We start from the raw sequence: 23,761 nt of genomic DNA, 5'->3' as shown, positions 1-23,761 counted from the left end.
CAGACTCATGGAACTCTGTGTTCATCAAGAACTGCAAGAAGCCCCTATCACGAGCCTTTTCCATCCTATGGAGAGGGAGCATGGACACGGGGGTCGTCCCTCAGTTACTAAAAACAACAGACATAGCCCCACTCCACAAAGGGGGCAGTAAAGCAACAGCAAAGAACTACAGACCAATAGCACTAACATCCCATATCATAAAAATCTTTGAAAGGGTCCTAAGAAGCAAGATCACCACCCATCTAGAAACCCATCAGTTACACAACCCAGGGCAACATGGGTTTAGAACAGGTCGCTCCTGTCTGTCTCAACTACTGGATCACTACGACAAGGTCCTAAATGCACTAGAAGACAAAAAGAATGCAGATGTAATATATACAGACTTTGCAAAAGCCTTCGACAAGTGTGACCATGGCGTAATAGCGCACAAAATGCGCGCTAAAGGAATAACAGGAAAAGTCGGTCGATGGATCTATAATTTCCTCACTAACAGAACACAGAGAGTAGTCGTCAACAGAGTAAAGTCCGAGGCAGCTACGGTGAAAAGCTCTGTCCCACAAGGCACAGTACTAGCTCCCATCTTGTTCCTCATCCTCATATCCGACATAGACAAGGATGTCAGCCACAGCACCGTGTCTTCCTTTGCAGATGACACCCGAATCTGCATGACAGTGTCTTCCATTGCAGACACTGCAAGGCTCCAGGCGGACATCAACCAAATCTTTCAGTGGGCTGCAGAAAACAATATGAAGTTCAACGATGAGAAATTTCAATTACTCAGATATGGTAAACATGAGGAAATTAAATCTTCATCAGAGTACAAAACAAATTCTGGCCACAAAATAGAGCGAAACACCAACGTCAAAGACCTAGGAGTGATTATGTCGGAGGATCTCACCTTCAAGGACCATAACATTGTATCAATCGCATCTGCTAGAAAAATGACAGGATGGATAATGAGAACCTTCAAAACTAGGGAGGCCAAGCCCATGATGACACTCTTCAGGTCACTTGTTCTATCTAGGCTGGAATATTGCTGCACTCTAACAGCACCTTTCAAGGCAGGTGAAATTGCCGACCTAGAAAATGTACAGAGAACTTTCACGGCGCGCATAACGGAGATAAAACACCTCAATTACTGGGAGCGCTTGAGGTTTCTAAACCTGTATTCCCTGGAACGCAGGAGGGAGAGATACATGATTATATACACCTGGAAAATCCTAGAGGGACTAGTACCAAACTTGCACACGAAAATCACTCACTACGAAAGCAAAAGACTTGGCAGACGATGCACCATCCCCCCAATGAAAAGCAGGGGTGTCACTAGCACGTTAAGAGACCATACAATAAGTGTCAGGGGCCCGAGACTGTTCAACTGCCTCCCAGCACACATAAGGGGGATTACCAACAGACCCCTGGCAGTCTTCAAGCTGGCACTGGACAAGCACCTAAAGACAGTTCCTGATCAGCCGGGCTGTGGCTCGTACGTTGGTTTGCGTGCAGCCAGCAGCAACAGCCTGGTTGATCAGGCGCTGATCCACCAGGAGGCCTGGTCACAGACCGGGCCGCGGGGGCGTTGACCCCCGAAACTCTCTCCAGGTAAACTCCAGGTAAACTCCAGTGTATTTATTCTGGACCCTATTTTGAAATTAGCATCTTTTGAAATTTGTGTGACTGGCCAAATTGTCAATTTCTGACCACTTTATTGAGTGGTTGAAATCAGTAAATGGGTGGTTTCTTATGCTCAGTCGATAGAACAAATGGAGTTTTAGCAAAATAGCTATGAGTTTGGTTGACTGGAACAAGGGAATTGGCCGAAAATAGGGCTCAAAGTGGGTGAAATTGCCGATGTGTATATATCGCGCAGACCGCTAACTTCACGAGAGCGTAATTCCATAAGTTTTCCATCAAATTTCGTACTTTTAGTGTCATTACCATCAGGAAAAGATTCTCAATTGTTTCATAAGAATTTTTTTTTTAACCCTTTGAGGGTCCGTGCCGTAGATCTACGGCTATACATTGAGGGTCCAAACTGTAGATCTACGCCATGAGCTCAGCTCACTCTGATAAGCTGTGAGCAGTAAATTTGGGCCTAGATATGAGAGAATACATCTATGTGGTATGTGTGCACTACATAAAACAAATCCTGCAGCACACAGTGCATAATGAGATAGAAAAAACTGAGACTGTAATTTTCGATTAAAACAGCGACTTTGCAGTGTTTTTCATATGTTTTTTATAGTTGTATTTGCGATTTCTTGGTCTCATTTGGTAGAATGGAAGATATATTACAAAAATAAAGATGATTTTGATTAGTTTTAGTAATGGAAATGGGTTGAAACTGAGCTCAAAATAGCAGAAATGTTAAATTTTTGCCGATGTTCAAGAGTAAACAAGTGATTCCACACGTCTAATACATGAAAGCTGGTGGGTCTGATATACATTCACAAATGTGGTGATATTATTTATACAATTATTACAATATTGCATAACAGTAAATCTTCTATTTTGTGGTTTGAATAAAAATTCATAATGTGAATAAAAAATCAAAATGGAATTTACTTGTAATGTCTGAAAACGTAACTAATGAACAGAGGAAATGTTAGTTTAGTGCCAGGAATGCCTACATTGTTTATTCTGGACCCTATTTTGAAATTAGAATATTTTGAACTTTGCATTAAATTGGCCAAATTACCAATTTCCGATCACTTTATTTTGTAGTTGAAACAGTTGACTTGGTGATTTCTTGTGCTCAATCGATAGAATAGAAGTAATACTAGTGAAATAGCTAAGAATTTGGTCGACTGGAGTAATATAATTGGCCTAAAATGGGAGTCAAAGTCGGCAAAATTGCCAATGCGTAAATATCGCTGACACATCAAAATTCACGAGAGCATAATTTCATCAGTTTTCCATCAAATTTCATACTTTTTGTTTTATTACCTTCAGAAAAAGATTCTCTACCATTTCATAAGAAAAAATAACAAAATTATTTTTTGAAAATTCTTGGACACTGGTGCGCACTTTGAAATTTGGCCTTTGGGCCCTGAAAGGGTTAAATTTTCGACATCGAGAGCAAGTTTGTGAGCAGGGGTCTCGACAGGGAAAGAGATAAACTGTCCAAACATAGATCTACATTTTCACTGCCAGTGCTCCGAATATTTTGAAAAAAAAAAATAAAAAGGGCAATTTTGTGTGTAATAAGACCAAAAAAAGAAATTTAAGACCAGTACTTACCAATATAAGACTTTGAAGTTGGTGCTGGATGCTCACCTGACGGCAACATGGAATCCTGCTGCTTGCAGAAGTGTTGGCGATTTTTTTTTTTCTTGTTTTTATTTTAATTTTTATAATTTTTATGTTCTGATAATTGCAGTTTGGAGGGATATGTTGTGTATCTTTATATGTGTATGCTTCTAAACTGTTGTATTCTGAGCACCTCTGCAAAAACAGTGATAATGTGTGAGTGTGGTGAAAGTGTTGAATGATGATGAATTTTCTTTTTGGGGATTTTCTTTCTTTTTTGGGTCACCCTGCCTCGGTGGGAGACGGCCGACTTGTTGAAAAAAAAAAAAATTACAATTTATGGTAGTTCTTGTGATTTCATAGCCAATCTTTGTTCTAACACTAATATTAGGTACCGAAATAGTACTCAAATACATAGTCACAAACACACCTGCCTTGGTCATTTGCTATTGTCTAGAAATATATACAAAGTATTTATAGGTCCCAGCAATGTTTTAGACACACTGGAGTATATATGAAACTCCTTAAAGCATGGTGTAAGACGAGTGTTACTCCACTGCTGACATTACAGCAGTGGAGTGATACTTGATGATCGTGCACTGCTGCAGGGAACCCTGGGTTTATTTGTTTTCACTGTTACACATAAACATGTTTGTCTGTCTGTCTAGCTCTGTCTGCTTATCTCTCTTTCTGTCTGCCTGTGTGTCTCTGTCTTTCTGTCTGCTTGTCTCTCTGTCTCAGAGAGCAGCTCATAAGCCAACAGGTATTACACATGATGCAGAGTCATCACATCTGATTCCTGATCAAGTGAAAATGCGTATTACTTGCCAGTCATGCTTATTATGCCATATATCTACAAGTATAGTATAGCACTTTCTGGATTTTTTGGGTTATTCTAGGTAATTTACACTATGTATGATAACTGTACATATGTGTACCTGTGAGAGAGAGACAGAGATATAGACAGAGACAGAGATAGAGACAGATGCAGATTGAGAGTCAGCCAAAGTCAGCTAGACAGCCAGCCAGCTGTCAGTAAAAAGCCAGTAAAAAGGGGAGTACATATTTGATTTAGTACCTGAGTTACTGAAACAAATCTTTGGGTATATTTGCGAAAAGTTTGGAAAAATACTTGGGTATTTTTTATAAGGACTTGCCTTGCATGGGCCAGTAGGCCTGCTGCACTGTTACTCCAGTATTATATATATCCTTATGGAAATTACTTTTCCGAGTACAGTGGAACCTCAAAAATCAAACTTAATCCATTCCAGGAGCTAGTTCTAAATTCGAAAAGTCTGAAATTCGAAGCAATATTTCCCATAAGAAATAATGGAAATACAATTACTCCGTTCCAGAAACCCAAAAATATTCACACAACAAATACATTTTATAGAGATTAATTACAATTTTACATACAACAAATACTATAGTTTTTAATTGTGTATTACCTGGAGTTTACCTGGAGAGAGTTTCGGGGGTCAACGCCCCCGCGGCCCGGTCTGTGACCAGGCCTCCTGGTGGATCAGCGCCTGATCAACCAGGCTGTTGCTGCTGGCTGCACGCAAACCAACGTACGAGCCACAGCCCGGCTGATCAGGAACTGACTTTAGGTGCTTGTCCAGTGCCAGCTTGAAGACTGCCAGGGGTCTGTTGGTAATCCCCCTTATGTGTGCTGGGAGGCAGTTGAACAGTCTCGGGCCCCTGACACTTATTGTATGGTCTCTTAACGTGCTAGTGACACCCCTGCTTTTCATTGGGGGGATGGTACATCGTCTGCCAAGTCTTTTGCTTTCGTAGTGAGTGATTTTCGTGTGCAAGTTCGGTACTAGTCCCTCTAGGATTTTCCAGGTGTATATAATCATGTATCTCTCCCTCCTGCGTTCCAGGGAATACAGGTTTAGAAACCTCAAGCGCTCCCAGTAATTGAGGTGTTTTATCTCCATTATGCGCGCCGTGAAAGTTCTCTGTACATTTTCTAGGTCGGCAATTTCACCTGCCTTGAAAGGTGCTGTTAGAGTGCAGCAATATTCCAGCCTAGATAGAACAAGTGACCTGAAGAGTGTCATCATGGGCTTGGCCTCCCTAGTTTTGAAGGTTCTCATTATCCATCCTGTCATTTTTCTAGCAGATGCGATTGATACAATGTTATGGTCCTTGAAGGTGAGATCCTCCGACATAATCACTCCCAGGTCTTTGACGTTGGTGTTTCGCTCTATTTCGTGGCCATATAAAATAACATTTTTACTTACCTTTATTGAAGATTGGTGATGGCATCTGGAAGATAGGGAGGAGGAGAGAGGGAGTTGGGGTTAGTGTTTGGAAGGAGAATCCCCCTCCATGAGGACTTCAGGTAAAGCCCTCTCTGGGGTTACTTCCCTTCTCTGTCTTTTAATGCCACTAGGACCAGCTTGAGAGTCACTGGACCCCTGTCTCACAAAATAACTGTCCACGGTCCTCTGTTTCTGGCACCTCTTTAACATTTCCCTAAAATGGGACATGGTTCTGTCACTGAACTTGTTGCAAAGAAGGCTTATTTCAGCTTGCTCAGGGTGGTACTTCTGCACAAACATTTGGACATCATTCCACTTGGCACAGATCTCCTTAATCTTTGAAGAAGGCACCTCATCCACTCCCTATATTAACACCTTTTGCAACATCAGCTTCCTTGATTTGTTCTTTCTTTGACAGGATAGAACCGATGGTCGACTTGTTTTTCCCATACATCCTGGCAAGCTCAACAAGTCTCACACCACTCTCATACTTCTGTATTATTTCCTTCTTCACATCTATGGTGTTTCTCACTTTCTTTACCATAGGGGTACCACTAGCAAGTTTCTTTGGGCCCATGGCAGCTTATTTCACAGTCCCACAAGCACTAAACACAACGAAATAATCGTAAAATGCGTGAATGAGAGCGCAGGTTAGTGTTCACTCAAGCATAAACAAAGCTACACTGCTCACGGCGCCTGCGTGGGGACGCTGACAGAAGACAGGTCCCGTACCCGGCGGTCCGAAAATAGGGGCGCGTTCGATAATAGGGACACAGTTTGTCCGAAAAAATGGTCCTATTTTTGAAACGTTCGATATATGATACGTTCGATTTTTGAGGTTCCACTGTATTTGTTTTGTTTATTTCAAAATGTTCGTAGGAAAAATAAACAGCTGGCCTGCCGAATACATATTACACATGTTCCAGAATTGTTTCTCTTTACTTAGGGCATAAGTTATAGGACATTCTGGCAGGATGACACTACCAGTGGTATAAAAAATGAAAGGATGTTGCACAAATGTTGCACATGGGTCATTTTCAAGGTTTTTTTTATATTTCCTCGACCCCTTGTGGCCACATCCATCTCAAAGCCACTAAACTCGAGGTCAGCATCACTTTCCTCTTAAAAGGGAAGTGAATCCCTGGTGTTTGCCTTGATATTTGCTCTAGCTGGCATTCAATTGAACTGGTGCTCCCACAAGGTACTAAGTGGTCCCAGATTTTTTTTAGTACTGCGCACAGTGAGTGTTAAGACCCATTCTCTACTGACCAGGCATCTCCAGCCAATCATGCCAAATTTGGTGGCAGGAAAAATAAAACATTGATCTATGTTTGGAGTGCTAGTGGTAATAATGTAGACCTACATTTGGACAGTTTTGTTTTTCCCATCATTCACTACTTGGGACAGGATTTTTTATATGGGGCTAGTAACCCCTTTTCTTGTATGAAATACTAAATGGACAAAGGAGCAACAGTTGTAAATATTGACATAAAATATGTTAAATAAATGAAATACAGTCAGGTGATATAGAGTATAAGTATAAACCAAATTACAACAACAAAACATACATTCTGATTTGTTTGAGAGATCGGATTCCAATGTTTTGATATCCCACTGTAATTTTCTTTTAAGTTAAGACACATGTGCAACATCTGGATATGTTTATTGTAGACATTTTGCCATCCAGTGGCTTTATCAATACAGATTCTAGGACATAATTATTGATAAAGAGATAATTGATAAAGCCACTGGATGGCGAAACGTCTTCAATAAAGATAGTATCCAGATGTTGCACATGTGTCTTAACTTTCATATTGTCGGTATTTTATACCTTTCTTGCACTATGTAATTTTGTTTGTTACAGGTTTTACACTATTATATATTCTTTCACCAGTCCTCTAATAGTCCTGTTAACCCCTTCAGGGTCCAAGGCCCAAATCTGAAGTGGTGCCCCAGTGTCCAAGAATTTTCAAAAAAAAAGTTTGTTAGTTTTTCTTATGAAATGTTAGAGAATCTTTTTCTGAAGGTAATAAAACAAAAAGTACGAAATTTGATGGAAAATTGACGAAATTATGCTCTCGCAAATTTTGATGTGTCAGCGATATTTACGAATCGGCGATTTTGCCGACTTTGACTCCCATTTTAGGCCAATTACATTATTCCAGTCAACCAAATTCTTAGCTATTTCACTAGTATTACTTCTATTCTATCGATTGAGCACAAGAAATCGCCAAGTCAACTGTTTCAACTACAAATTAAAGTGATCGGAAATTGTTAATTTGGCCAATTTAACACAAAGTTCAAAATATTCCAGTTTCAAAATAGGGTCCAGAATAAACAATGTAGGTATTCCTGGAACTAAACTAACATTTCCTCTGTTCATTAGTTATGTTTTGAGGCTTTACAAATAAATTCCATTTTGATTTTTTATTCACATAATGAATTTTTATTCACACCAAAAAATAGAAGATTTACTGTTATGCAATACTGTAATAATTGTATAAATATCATCACCATATTTGTGAATGCATATTAGACCCACCAGCTGGCGTGTATTAGACGTGTGAGGTCGTTTGTTTACTCTTGAATATCGGCAAAAATTTAACATTTATGCTACTTTGAGCTCAGTTTCAAGCCATTTCCAGTGCTAAAACCAATCAAAATCATCTCTATTTCTGTAATATGTCTTCCATTCTATCAAATGAGACCAAGAAATCGCAAATACAACTATAAAAAACATACGAAAAAACACTGCAAAGTCGCTGTTTTAATCGAAATATCATGATTTCAGTTTTTTTCTCTCATTATACACAGTGTGCTGCAGGATCTGTTTTATGTGGTGCACACATACCACATAGATGTATTCTCTCATATCTAGGCCCAAATGTACCACTCACAGTTTATCAGAGTGAGCTGAGCTCATGACGTAGATCTACGGTTTGGACCCTGAACGTAAAGCCGTAGATCTACGGGACGGACCCTGAAAGGGGTAAAGACTGCAGTATCTCATCCTTTTTACAGGTTGGAAGGAAAACATGGACCTTCTGTGGCACACCAGAATATGTTGCACCTGAAGTCATCTTAAACAAAGGCCATGATATATCAGCTGACTACTGGTCCTTAGGAGTGCTAATGTTTGAACTTCTAACAGGTAATAAGTTATTAGTTACAAATGAAATATATATTTATTGTGGAAGAAAATTTTAATTACTGTCTGTTACACAAGATATGTTGTTAAGACTTGTTGAGACTTAATGATTGTACATAATGTTGAGTAACTATTGGTAACACAGCATATGCCATGTGATTTTTTTCACTTGTGATTTTATCAGCTGCTTGCATTATTTGACAAATTACATTTGGTTAAAATATATTTATTAGTATCCAGTCATTTCTCCAATCCTTTTTAGTTTTAAATTTATTATGTGTTTGTTATGCAATATTTTCTTGTAAATTAAAGTAATGATATTCAGTTAAATTTTCTTTCACTGTAATTTTAGAAATGTATCCCTTTATTTCACTGTAATTTTAGGATTGTATCTCTTTATTTCACTGTAAATTTAGAAGTGTATCTCTTTATTTCACTGTAATTTTAGGAGTGTATCTCCTTATTTCACTGTAATTTTAGGAGTGTATTTCTTTATTAACTAGCTTAGTCTATATAAAATTTATTTTATTATCACACTGGCCGATTCCCACCAAGGCAGGGTGGCCCGAAAAAGAAAAACTTTCACCATCATTTACTCCATCACTGTCTTGCCGGAAGGGTGCTTTACACTACAGTTTTTAAACTGCAACATTAACACCCCTCCTTCAGAGTGCAGGCACTGTATTTCCCATCTCCAGAACTCAAGTCCAGCCTGCCGGTTTCCCTGAACCCCTTCATAAATGTTACTTTGCTCACACTCCAACAGCACGTCAAGTATTAAAAACCATTTGTCTCCATTCACTCCTATCAAACACGCTCACGCATGCCTGCTGGAAGTCCAAGCCCCTCGCACACAAAACCTCCTTTACCCCCTCCCTCCAACCTTTCCTAGGACGACCCCTACCCCGCCTTCCTTCCACTACAGACTGATACACTCTTGAAGTCACTATGTTTCGCTCCATTCTCTCTACATGTCCGAACCACCTCAACAACCCTTCCTCAGCCCTCTGGACAACAGTTTTGGTAATCCCACACCTCCTCCTAACTTCCAAACTACGAATTCTCTGCATTATATTCACACCACACATTGCCCTCAGACATGACATCTCCACTGCCTCCAGCCTTCTCCTCGCTGCAACATTCATCACCCATGCTTCACACCCATATAAGAGTGTTGGTAAAACTATACTCTCATACATTCCCCTCTTTGCCTCCAAGGACAAAGTTCTTTGTCTCCACAGACTCCTAAGTGCACCACTCACCCTTTTCCCCTCATCAATTCTATGATTCACCTCATCTTTCATAGACCCATCCGCTGACATGTCCACTCCCAAATATCTGAATATATTCACCTCCTCCATACTCTCTCCCTCCAATCTGATATCCAATCTTTCATCACCTAATCTTTTTGTTATCCTCATAACCTTACTCTTTCCTGTATTCACTTTTAATTTTCTTCTTTTGCACACCCTACCAAATTCATCCACCAATCTCTGCAACTTCTCTTCAGAATCTCCCAAGAGCACAGTGTCATCAATAAAGAGCAACTGTGACAACTCCCACTTTATGTGTGATTCTTTATCTTTTAACTCCACGCCTCTTGCCAAGACCCTCGCATTTACTTCTCTTACAACCCCATCTATAAATATATTAAACAACCATGGTGACATCACACATCCTTGTCTAAGGCCTACTTTTACTGGGGAATAATTTCCCTCTTTCCTACATACTCTAACTTGAGCCTCACTATCCTCGTAAAAACTCTTCACTGCTTTCAGTAACCTACCTCCTACACCATACACCTGCAACATCTGCCACATTGCCCCCCTATCCACCCTGTCATACGCCTTTTCCAAATCCATAAATGCCACAAAGACCTCTTTAGCCTTATCTAAATACTGTTCACTTATAAAAATAGTTATTAATTTGTAACATTATTAGACTTTTGATGACACTTTCTATGCACTCCATTATAAACTTGTAGTTAAGCCTCACTTTTTCATCGTGTCATCTGATTTAAAACAACTTTCACAGTCATTCTGCCCTAAAAATAAATGAAACTTTAATAGTACAGTGGAACCTCTACTTGCGAGCGTGTCCACGTGCGAGTTTTTCCAAATACAAGCAGTTGATGGGTCGATTTTTTGCTTCCATACACGAGCAAAATTTCCATAAGTGAGCAGACGTCAAGGCAGGTTCCTTGACACTGATGAGGGGCTCTTGCTCTTGATCTCGGGAATTGTATCTCATTTGTTTGTTGGACTATCTTATTGAAACTTGGGCAATGTATGATGGAAAGATGCTTCTTAACGTACACCAAAAATGAAGGAAATCTAAGCATAAATAATGGAGTTCACCTCTCAGCAATTAGCCACCCCTTAGCGGTAATTTCGAATGGTTTTTATGGTTGTATTCTCGTTTTTTTGGTCTCATTTGATAGAATGGAAGATATATTACAGAAATAGATATGATTTTGATTGCTTTCACAATGAAAAGTACCTTGAAATAGAGCTCAACCTAGGAGAAATGGTCCATTGCTTGGCTGTTTCAGAGTAAACAAATGACGTCACTGTCCATTCCAATATGCAGTTGTGAATGGGTTGACATTATTTATACAACTTATATAATAAAAATAATAATAATAATTCTAGGTAGTAGGTTGGTAGACAGCAACCGCCCAGGGAGGTACTACCGTCCTGCCAAGTGAGTGTAAAACAAAAGCCTGTAATTGTTTTACATGATGGTAGGATTGCTGGTATCCTTTTTTCTGTCTCATGAACATGCAAGAGTTCAGGTACGTCTTGCTACTTCTACTCACACTTAGGTCACACTACACACACATGTACAAGCGTATATATACATACCCCTCTGGGTTTTCTTCAATTTTCTTTCTAGTTCTTGTTCTTGTTTATTTCCTCTTATCTCCATGGGGAAGTGGAACAGAATTCTTCCTCCGTAAGCCGTGCGTGTTGTAAGAGGCGACTAAAATGCCGGGAGCAAGGGACTAGTAACCCCTTCTCCTGTATATATTACTAAATTTGAAAGGAGAAACTTTTGTTTTTCTTTTTGGGCCACCCCGCCTCGGTGGGATACGGCCGGTGTGTTGAAAGAAAGATGTATAATAATAATACATTTTTTTTTTTTTCAACAAGTCGGCCGTCTCCCACCGAGGCAGGGTGACCCAAAAAAAGAAAGAAAATCCCCAAAAAGAAAATACTTTCATCATCATTCAACACTTTCACCACACTCACACATTATCACTGCTTTTGCAGAGGTGCTCAGAATACAACAGTTTAGAAGCATATACATATAAAGATGCACAACATATCCCTCCAAACTGCCAATATCCCAAACCCCTCCTTTAAAGTGCAGGCATTGTACTTCCCATTTCCAGGACTCAAGTCCGACTATATGAAAATAACCGGTTTCCCTGAATCCCTTCACTAAATATTACCCTGCTCACACTCCAACAGATCGTCAGGTCCCAAGTATCATTCGTCTCCATTCACTCCTGTCTAACATGCTCATGCACGCTTGCTGGAAGTCCAAGCCCCTCGCCTACAAAACCTCCTTTACCCCCTCTTTCCAACCCTTTTGAGGACGACCCCTACCCCTCCTTCCTTCCCCTATAGATTTATATGCTTTCCATGTCATTCTACTTTGATCCATTCTCTCTAAATGACCAAACCACCTCAACAACCCCTCTTCTGCCCTCTGACTAATGCTTTTATTAACTCCACACCTTCTCCTAATTTCCACACTCCAAATTTTCTGCATAATATTTACACCACACATTGCCCTTAGACAGGACATCTCCACTGCCTCCAACCGTCTCCTCGCTGCTGCGTTTACCACCCAAGCTTCACATCCATATAAGAGTGTTGGTACTACTATACTTTCATACATTCCCTTCTTTGCCTCCATAGATAACGTTTTTTGACTCCACATATACCTCAATGCACCACTCACCTTTTTTCCCTCATCAATTCTATGATTAACCTCATCCTTCATAAATCCATCCGCCGACACGTCAACTCCCAAGTATCTGAAAACATTCACTTCTTCCATACTCCTCCTCCCCAATTTGATATCCAATTTTTCTTTATCTAAATCATTTGATACCCTCATCACCTTACTCTTTTCTATGTTCACTTTCAACTTTCTACCTTTACACACATTCTCAAACTCATCCACTAACCTTTGCAATTTTTCTTTAGAATCTCCCATAAGCACAGTATCATCAGCAAAAAGTAACTGTGTCAATTCCCATTTTGAATTTGATTCCCCATAATTTAATTCCACCCCTCTCCCGAACGCCCTAGCATTTACTTCTTTTACAACCCCATCTATAAATATATTAAACAACCATGGTGACATTACACATCCCTGTCTAAGACCTACTTTTACTGGGAAGTATTCTCCCTCTCTTCTACACACCCTAACCTGAGCCTCACTATCCTCATAAAAGCTCTTTACAGCATTTAGTAACTTACCACCTATTCCATATACTTGCAACATCTGCCACATTGCTCCTCTATCCACTCTATCATATGCCTTTTCTAAATCCATAAATGCAATAAAAACTTCCCTACCTTTATCTAAATACTGGTCACATATATGCTTCAATGTAAACACTTGATCTACACATCCCCTACCCACTCTGAAGCCTCCCTGCTCATCCGCAGTCCTACATTCTGTCTTACCTCAAATTCTTTCAATTATAACCCTTCCATATACTTTTCCTGGTATACTCAGTAAACTTATTCCTCTATAATTTTTACAATCTCTTTTGTCCCCTTTCCCTTTATATAAAGGGACTATACGTGCTCTCCGCCAATCCCTAGGTACCTTCCCCTCTTTCATACATTTATTAAACAAAAGTACCAACCACTCCAACACTATATCCCCCCCTGCTTTTAACATTTCTGTCATGATCCCATCAGTTCCAGCTGCTTTACCCCCTTTCATTCTACGTAATGCCTCACGTACCTCCACCACACTTATATTCTGCTCTTCTTCACTCCTAAAAGATGGTATACCTCCCTGGCCAGTGCATGAAATTACATATATAATAATATATAATAATAATGTACTACATATGCAGTGGACCCCCACTTTACGATCAGCTCCCAATGTGACCAATTATGTAAGTGTATTTACGTAAGTGCGTTTGTACGTGTATGTTTGGGGGTCTGAAATGGACTAATCTAATTCACAATATTCCTTATGGGAACAAATTCGTTCAGTAATGGCACCTGAACATACTTCTGGAATGAAATAATATCGTAAGCTGGGGGTCCACTGTAATAAGTACATTGGACTCCCGCATAACGATATTAATCCGTTCCTGAGAGCTCATTGTTATGAGTAATTATCGTTATGCAAATGAATTTTCCCCTTAAGAAATAATGGAAATCAAATTAATCCGTGCAAGACACCCAAAAGTATGAAAAAAAATTTTACCACATGAAATATACATTTTCCTACACACACAGAGAAGGATACATGCACAATAGTAGAGTAGTACATGCACAATATATATTGTGCATGTACTACTCTACTAAATGAAGAATAAATGACACTTGCCTTTATTGAAGATGCAGCAATGACTGATGAGACACTGTATCCTGGGAGTGCCTTTTCCTCCTGAGTACTGTAGGTCCTGTTTGGCATTTTCTTCCAGAACAGGCCTTATCACACTGTGTATGCCACTACGATTCTTAAATCTCTCAAACCAACCTTTGCTGGCTCTAAATTCACCAATATGAGCACTAGTTCCAGGCATTTTTCCCTGTTCTCCTGGGTGTTAGTCGACTGGTGTGGGTTGCATCCTGGGAGACAAGATTAAGGACCCCAATGGAAATAAGTTAGACAGTCTTCGATGACACTGACTTTTTTGGGTTATCCTGGGTGGCTAACCCTCTGCGGTTAATTGTTTCTTGGTATTCTCAATAATCCACACCAACAACGGTGCTACAGCAGCAGCAGCAGCTGACAGTGCTACAGCAGCTGCAGCAGCAGCTGACGGTGCTACAGCAGCAGCAGCAGCTGACAGTACTACAGCGGCAGCAGCTTACAGTGCAGCAGCAGCTGACAGTGCAGCAGTAGCTGACAGTGCAGCAGCAGCTGACATTGCTGCAGCAGCAGCAGCTGACAGTGCTACAGCAGCAGCTGACAGTGCTACAGCAGCAGCAGACGGTGCTACAGCAGCAGCAAACGGTACTACAGCAGCAGCAGCAACTGACGGTGGTACAGCAGCAGCAGACGGTGCTACAGCAGCAGCAAACGGTACTACAGCAGCAGCAGCAACTGACGGTGGTACAGCATCAGCAGCAGCTGACTGTGCTACAGCAGCAGCAGCAGCTGACAGTGCTACAGCAGCAGCAGCATCAGCAGTTGACCATGGTACCACAGTATTTCGATAATATTTCTCACCCTTTTTACCTCAGGGTTGGCACTAGAAGCTTTCTTGGGGCCCATGGTCACTTATTTTGCAGATAAAATCACCAAAAATGCTGTAATAATACGAAATGCTCCGATTGTATGCTTGGATGTTACCGCGGAGGCTGGCTTGTAAACATTGCCACTGGCGGAACATGTGAGGCTGGCTCAGGCCGCACATAGACGCATCTCGGATGAATAGCGTTGAGCGAGTTTTTTAGCGCAATGCGAGGCAAAAATTTTTGTGATAAAATGTATCGCTATGCGGATTTAACGTTATGTGATGCCAACGGTATGCAGGCGTCCACTGTATAATAATAGATGGCTTCAAAAGGCCATCACTAGATGGCAATGTTTACCACAACAAAGAGGGAGCGGTTGTGGCTGCCTCCACCTGTTACATAATTTTTTTTTTTTTTCAACAAGTCGGCCGTCTCCCACCGAGGCAGGGTGACCCAAAAAAGAAAGAAAATCCCCAAAAAGAAAATACTTTCATCATCATTCAACACTTTCACCACACTCACACATTATCACTGTTTTTGCAGAGGTGCTCAGAATACAACAGTTTAGAAGCATATACGTATAAAGATACACAACATATCCCTCCAAACTGCCAATATCCCAAACCCCTCCTTTAAAGTGCAGGCATTGTACTTCCCATTTCCAGGACTCTAAGTCCGACTATATGAAAATAACCGGTTTCCCTGAATCCCTTCACTAAATATTACCCTGCTCACACTCCAACAGATCGTCAGGTCCCAAGTATCATTCGTCTCCATTCACTCCTATCTAACACGCTCATGCACGCTTGCTGGAAGTCCATAATGATATAATTTATTCATTCTACAGTATATATCATGTTTCTATGTTATTTATATTGTTTGTTATGTCATATTAGATGAACTATGACAGATAAATAAACCGTATAGATGATATTAGCGAAATTATTCATAAAGTATTTTGCCCGGTCTCCAGACAAACAATTGTCCACCGCCAACACTGCCCATACCACCACATGAATGACATATTTTATTCATTTTAGAGTAGTATATATCAGGTTTCTATGTTATTTACATTGTTTATTATGTCACATTAGATGAAGTGATATAGATAAATAAGCCGTAGAGTTGATATTAGCAAAATTGTTGAAGTACAGAATTCCACTGGAACGGATTAATTGCATTTCAATTAATTTAAATGAGGAAAATTGACTCTGCAAACGAGCAAATCCAGTTGCGAGCAAGGTCATGGAATGGATTAAACTCGCAAGTAGAGGTTCCACTGTATTTCTTTTTGGGAGATGGATGGTGTTCTAAAAAAAAAATTGTATCACAAAAGGTTTGTATGATGATGAGGATTAAAAGAAAATTGACAAGTAACAACAATAAACAACTATGCAGTGGACCCCCGGTTAACGATATTTTTTCACTCCAGAAGTATGTTCAGGTGCCAGTACTGACCGAATTTGTTCCCATAAGGAATATTGTGAAGTAGATTAGTCCATTTCAGACCCCCAAACATACACGTACAAACGCACTTACATAAATACACTTACATAAATACACTTACATAATTGGTCGCATTCGGAGGTGATCGTTATGCGGGGGTCCACTGTATATGTGGAATATCAGACAGGTAATAGCTGAAGGAGTGACTAATAGAAGGTAACTTATCTAAATACGTATGCCAGCAGTCGTGTTCTTGGTTTTGTCCATTAAGCTATTACAAAGTGTCATGTTTAAAGTTTATTGGTGAAATATTAAGTCTGATGTTCCTAGCAAGCACAAACTGTGAAATTTTTGAAGTTTAACTCTAACTGTCCAAACCTCTGAAATTAATATTGCTCCTAGTGTCCACTTTTTTTTTTTTAAATTCTTCTGAAATGGTAGATAGTTGTTTTCTGAAGTTAATGACACCAAAAATATGAAATTTGAGGGAAAACTTATGGAATTACGCAGGCTCAAAGTTAGCAGTCTGGGTACAATTTATGCATTGGTGATTTTGCTAACCTTGAGTCCTATTTCAAGTCAATTTCATTACTCCATTTGACCAAATTCTTAGCAGTTTCTCTAGTGTACCTTCCATTCTGCCGATTTAGGACATGAAACCGCCCACTCAACTACGACAGCTACCCTATAAAGTGCACAGAAGTTGTTAATTTGGCCAATGTTACAAAAATTATAATTACCAATTAAAAATAGAGTGCTAAATAAACAATGTAGACATTCTTGGCACTAAAACATTTTCTCTGTTCATTTATTATATCCCCACACTTCTATGCCTTCCATTTTGAATTCATAATCACACAAAAATAGCAGATTTACTCTATTTCCCAGAAAATAAAAATAACCAGGAATGATTGGTCATGGTTTATGGCATCCCAATAATTTAATCAGACCTATCAAAAGCCTCTAAGACAGACCAGGGGTGCAGGGGGACCTTTCCTGTCCTTAGGAAAATGTGGAAATAAAATATTTCTGCTACTTTGAGCCCAATTTCAAGCTACTTGCAGTCCTGAAACCAACTAACATTGTGTATTTCAGTAATATGTCTTCCATTCTATCAAATGATACCAAGAAGCAGCCAATAAAACCATCCTAGAAAACACTCCAGTTGCTATTTTAACCCTTTTAGGGTTCAGAGGCCAAATTTCAAAGTGCACACCAGTGTCCAGGAATTTTCAAAAAATAATTTTATTTTTTCTTATGAAATGGTAGAGAATCTTTTTCTGAAGGTAATAAAACAAAAAGTACGAAATTTGATGGAAAATTGATGAAATTATGCTCTCGTGAATTTTGATGTGTCAGCAATATATATGCATCGGCGATTTTGCTGACTTTAACTCCCATTTTAGGCCAATTACCTTATTCCAGTCGACCAAATTCTTAGCTATTTCACTAGTATTACTTCTATTCTGTCGATTGAGCACAAGAAATCGCCAACTCAGCTGTTTCAACTACAAAAGAAAGTGACTAGAAATTGGTAATTTGGCCAATTTAGTGCAAAGTTCAAAATATTCCATTTTCAAAATAGGGTCCAGAATAAACAATGCAGGCATTCCTGGCACTAAACTAACATTTCCTCTGTTCATTAGTTACGTTTTCAGACTTTACAAATGAATTCCATTTTGATTTTTAATTCACATAATGAATTTTTATTCAAACCAAAAAATAAAAGATTTACTGTCATGCAATACTGTAACAATTGTACAAATAATATCAGCACATTTGTGAATGTATATTAGACCCACCAGCTGGCGTGTATTAGACATGTGAGGTCATTTGTTTACTCATGAGCATCGGCAAAAATTTAACATTTCTGCTACTTTGAGCTGTTTCAAGCCATTTTCCGTACTAAAACCAATCAAAATCATCTCTATGTCTGTAATGTATCTTCCATTCTATCAAATAAGAACATAAGAAAGGAGGAACACTGCAGCAGGCCTGTTGACCCATACTAGGCAGGTCCTTTACAATTCATTCAACTAACAAAACATTTACCCAACCCAATTTTCAATGATACCCAAGAAATCACAAATACAACTATAAAAAACAGAAAAAACACTGCAGTTGCCATTTTAATCGAAAATTACGGTCTCAGTTTTTTTCTCACATTATGCACTATGTGCTGCAGGATTTCTTTTATGTGGTGCACACATACCACATAGATGTAGTCTCTCATATCTAGGCCCAAATTTACCGCTCACAGCTTATCAGAGTGAGCTGAGCTCATGGCGTAGATCTGCGGTTTAGACCCTCAATGTAAAGCCGTACATCTACGGCACGGACCCTGAAAGGGTTAAACACAAGCACGTAGTCAGACTTTTGCTTTTCCCACCATGCAGTGTGTAGCTCATGATGTAGAACTATATGTGGTACCCTAGCTTAACCCTTAAACTGCCCAAACGTAGATCTACGTTCACCTGCATAGCCCTCCGTATATTTTGAAAAAAAAAAAAAAAATTAAAGAGGGCAATTTTTTGTGTTATAAGACCAAAAAAAAAAAATTAGGACCAGTACTTACCAAGATATAAGACCACGAACTTGGCTTTGGATGCTCACCTGACGGCAACATCGAGTCCTGCCGCTTACAGAAGTGTTGCCAATATACCTTTTTTTCATGTTTTTATTTTAATTTATATAATTTTTTATGTTCTGACAATTACAATTTATAATAGTTCTTGTGATTTCATAGCCAATCTTTGGTCTGACAATAATATTACTGAAATAGTACTCAATGTTACAATTAAACTGACGAGTGAACATTTTCACCTGCCTTTGTCATTTACTATAGAAATATATACAGAGAATTTATAGGTCTCAGCAATGTTTTAGATATGCTGGAGTATATATGAAACTCCTTGAAACATGGTGTCTATGACGAGTGTCAGTAAACTGCTGACAGTGCAGCAGTGGAGTGACACTTGATGAGCTTGCACTTCTGCAATGAACCCCTGACTTTATTTCTTTTCACTGTTGCATACAAACATGTCTGTCTGTCTGTTTCTGTCTAGCTCTGCTTATCTGTCTTTCTGTCTGCCTGTGTGTGTGTCTTTCCCTCTGCTTGTCTCTATATCTTAGGGAGCGGCTCATAAACTTGTTGGTTTATGAGCCGCTCCCTGATTGCTGAGCAAGTGAAAATGCATATAACAGCGGTACCTTGAGTTTCGAACAGTTCCCAACTCGAACAATTATGTATTTTTCTAAGTGCTTTTGTAAGTGTATTTTTGGGGGTCTGAAACGGACTAATCTAATTCCCATTATTCCTTATGGGAACAAATTCGTTTGTCATCAGCACTCGAACAGCCTTCAGGACCAAATTAAGTTCATGACTCAAGGTACCACTGTACTTGCATCATGCTTATTATGCCTTATATCTACAAGCACTGTATAGCACTTTGCCTGGAATTTTTGGGTTATCCTAGGTAATTTACACTATGTATAATTGTACTTATGTGTACCTGTGAGAGACAGAGACAGAGATATGGACAGATAGAGAGATAGCCAAAGCCAGCAAGCCCAAGTCAAAGCCAGCCAGCCAGCTAGCTAGCTAGCTAGCTACAACATTCTGGCAGGATGACACTACCAGTGGTATCAAAAATTAAAGGATGTTGCACAAATGTTGCACATGGGTTATTATCGAGGTTTTTGATATTTCCTCGACCACTTGTGGCCACATCCATCTCAAAGCCACTAAACTCTGGGTCAACATCACTTTCCTCTTAAAAGGGGAGTGTTAATACGACATGACATCAGTGAATCCCTAGTGTTTGCCACGCTAGTTGCTCTAACTGGCGCTCAGTTGAACTGGTGCTCCCACAAGTTACTAAGTGGTCCTGGATTTTTTAATACTGCACACACCGAGAATTAAGACCCATTCTGTACTGACCAAGCATCTCAGGCCAATCATGCCAATTTTGAAGGAATGAAAAATAAAACGTTGATCTACATTTGGAGCGTTATGCACATGAACATAGATCTTCGTTTGGACAGTTTAAGGGTTAAATGACAGCTCTACATGATGGCCACTAAAAGGCTTTCTTATTTTTCTTTTTAGTAGGCTATACAGGAAAAGGGGTTACTAACCCATTGCTTCCGGCATTTTAGTTGACTTTTACAACATGCATGGCTTACGGAGGAAAGATTCTTATTCCACTTTCCCATGCATATGAAAGGAAAAGTAATAAGAACAAGAGCTATTAAGATAAAATCAAAGAAAACTCAGATGAGTGTATACATAAACCTGTGCATGCATGTGTAGTGTGACTTAAGTGTAAGTAGGAGTAGCAAGACACACCTGAAATCTGACATGTTTATGAGACAGAAAAAAAGACACCAGCAATCCTTTCTTCTTTCAACACACCGGCCGTATCCCACCGAGGCGGGGTGGCCCAAAAGGAAAAACGAAAGTTTCTCCTTTTACATTTAGTAATATATACAGGAGAAGAGGTTACTAGCCCCTTGCTCCCGGCATTTTAGTTGCCTCTTACAACACGCATGGCTTACGGAGGAAGAATTCTGTTCCACTTCCCCATGGAGATAAGAGGAAATAAACAAGAATAAGAACTAGAAAGAAAATAGAAGAAAACCCAGAGGGGTGTGTATATATGTGCTTGTACATGTATGTGTAGTGTGACCTAAGTGTAAGTAGAAGTAGCAAGACGTACCTGAAATCTTGCATGTTCATGAGACAGAAAAAAGGACACCAGCAATCCTATCATCATGTAAAACAAATAGGGAGGTACTACCGTACTTTTTGTTTTATTACCTTCAGAAAAAGATTATCTTCTATTTCTTGAGAAGAAAAAAATATTTTTTTTAAATTCTTGAACCCTGATTTGTACCCCTCAAAGGGTTAAGAAAATGAACATGTAAATTTCTATGTATGTTCTCTTACTTTTTCAGGTACACCACCCTTCACTGGGCCAGACCCAATGAAGACATACAACTCAATCTTAAAGGGCATAGATGCAGTGGAATTTCCAAGAAATATCACTCGAACTGCCAATGCTCTCATCAAAAGGTTGTGTCGAGACAATCCTGCCGAACGCCTGGGTTATCAGCGGGGTGGCATCAAGGATATACAAAAGCACAAGTAGGTTTAACAAATAAATCAGTATTTGTAAACTTTCCCATACTTAACCCTGAAACTGTTAGTAAAGTAGAACTAAGGACATGCAGGGAACGGTTTGATGTAGATCCATGATACTAATTTTTAAGGGCTTAATTTAAATAATTGGATATATTTTTAATAAGATTGGCTAAAGTTGCATAAGTGAAATTTTTTTCATCAAACCCCTCTACCTGACTTCATATCATTTCAGGAGGGAAGGCTTTTATGACTGTATTTCAGGTTGGGCCACATCACATGACTTAGTTTTGAAAGTGTTGTTGACAAAACAATATTACAGGAGGGCCCCGCTGTACACCGCTTCACTTTATGGTGCTTTGCTAATGCGGACATTTGAAATTATACCCAAAAATTCGTTTATACAGCTGCTGATTGGCTATTCTGGCATCTGTGCACCACCCATCCACTCTCAGTTTGTTTACATCCTCCATGAGCTCCACGTCTCTCCCAGTTACATCTGGAAACTTTCCGAGGTTTCAAGTGTTTTAAACTTACTGCATATTTGATGCATACTCTTTGTGTTATAATGATTAAACTCAATGAGCAGGGTATGTCTATGGCTGAGATAGGACTGAGATGCTATTGGTAATTGTACTTTTGTGTACCTGTACCTACATGAATTTGCACACTGTACTGGCATGCAGGTTCATTAAAATCACTGTCTGACATTGTTACAAAGTAGTAGCAGCTATGCCAGGTGGGGAAGTAGCTGAGAATGTCTCATTAATGTTGAAAATGCAATAAACATAATAATAAAAATCGCTCTGAGGTGCTCAAAATTATGTTTATTACTTTATTTTATACATTTTCATTAATCCATCTATGACATTTTTTCAAAATTATATAAGAAACGCACTGCATATCGTATAAAGGTAATACATACAACCGTAGTAGAACAAATTGACATAATTGTGAGGTGTGGTAGCCAGTTGGCTTGTAAGAATGTACGGCAAGAATTATGCACTCTCTAGTACAACACCAGAGAAGCTGTGTATAGTATTACTGGGGGGTAACTAGAAAAACATTCCTTTCATATGCCTTCACTCCTAGCATCATTCACTCTCAAAAGGATGTGTTGCATGGAAATGAGTGTTGTTGTTTTGTGTTCTATTGCACCAGCTTGAAGACAACTTGTACACAATGTAAGGTGTTTGTTTTGTGGGGAAAACACTTCATAAACATATGCATGCCAGACGAACATGTATCAACAGCCAGTAGACAGGTATGAAATACGTGTAAATCCGACCGCTTACCCAAAACACTTGACACCAAATGCACATCTGTGAAGCACCCTTCCCATGGTGTTTAATAATAGTAATAATAACTATTTTTACATGTGAACCTAGGTGTGTTGCCGTTTCAAGTGATTTAAAGTTATTACGTATATTATACATACCATTTTTGTGTTATAATGGCATCTAAGAGTAGTTGCGATAAAAAGAGGAGTCATAAGGCTGTTGTTATTTTCCATGAACTCTAAGGAGAAAGCATTGCAGGGAATTAAAAATGCTACACCAGTGAACACTAAAGTTATAAGAAAATGTGATACCCTTATTGCTGACATGAAAAAAATTTTACTGGTGTGGATAGAAGGTCAAACTAGTCACAACATGCCTTTAAGCTGTGCCATTATCCAGTCATGTCCTCCTGACTTCCTGCAGTAAATACTACTCATCTCTCGCTATATGTTAAGGCTGAAAATAATTTAAGTAATGAGTGTACTTATGTACATTTTACTTTTTTATTTTTTTTTTAGGCCTAGTTCTATTGCTAATTTAATATATGATAGTGTAAACTTGATATCAGGCATTTATATGCATTTAACCCTTTCATTGGCCAGACCCCTGATCTGAAACTTGTCCACAGCATCCAAGAATTTTCAATTTTTTTTTTTTTTTTATGAAATGGCAGAGAACCTTTTTCTGAAGGTAATAAAACAAAAGAGTGAGTGGTGCACTTAGGAGTCTGTGGAGACAGAGAACTTTGTCCTTGGAGGCAAAGAGGGGAATGTATGAGAGTATAGTTT

General features: G+C 39.2%; 1 protein-coding gene across 3 annotated transcripts in view; it reads left to right on the top strand.

Annotated features, from left to right (window-relative positions):
* The window catches only part of for (cGMP-dependent protein kinase for), a 1,322,775-nt gene that overhangs the window by 1,246,332 nt on the left and 52,682 nt on the right, over positions 1-23,761 (top strand). For all 3 annotated transcript variants that reach the window (XM_070086331.1, XM_053777365.2, XM_070086330.1), the window contains 2 exons: positions 8,538-8,667; positions 21,510-21,699. In XM_070086331.1, the coding sequence (XP_069942432.1) occupies positions 8,538-8,667; positions 21,510-21,699 (320 nt within the window). The remainder of the gene's footprint in view (positions 1-8,537; positions 8,668-21,509; positions 21,700-23,761) is intronic.

The sequence above is a fragment of the Cherax quadricarinatus genome, chromosome 18 (genome assembly GCF_038502225.1).
Source record: "Cherax quadricarinatus isolate ZL_2023a chromosome 18, ASM3850222v1, whole genome shotgun sequence".
Classification (NCBI taxonomy): domain Eukaryota; kingdom Metazoa; phylum Arthropoda; class Malacostraca; order Decapoda; family Parastacidae; genus Cherax; species Cherax quadricarinatus.
Note: the sequence above shows the minus strand (reverse complement) of the source record. Positions and strands in the feature narration are given on the sequence as shown.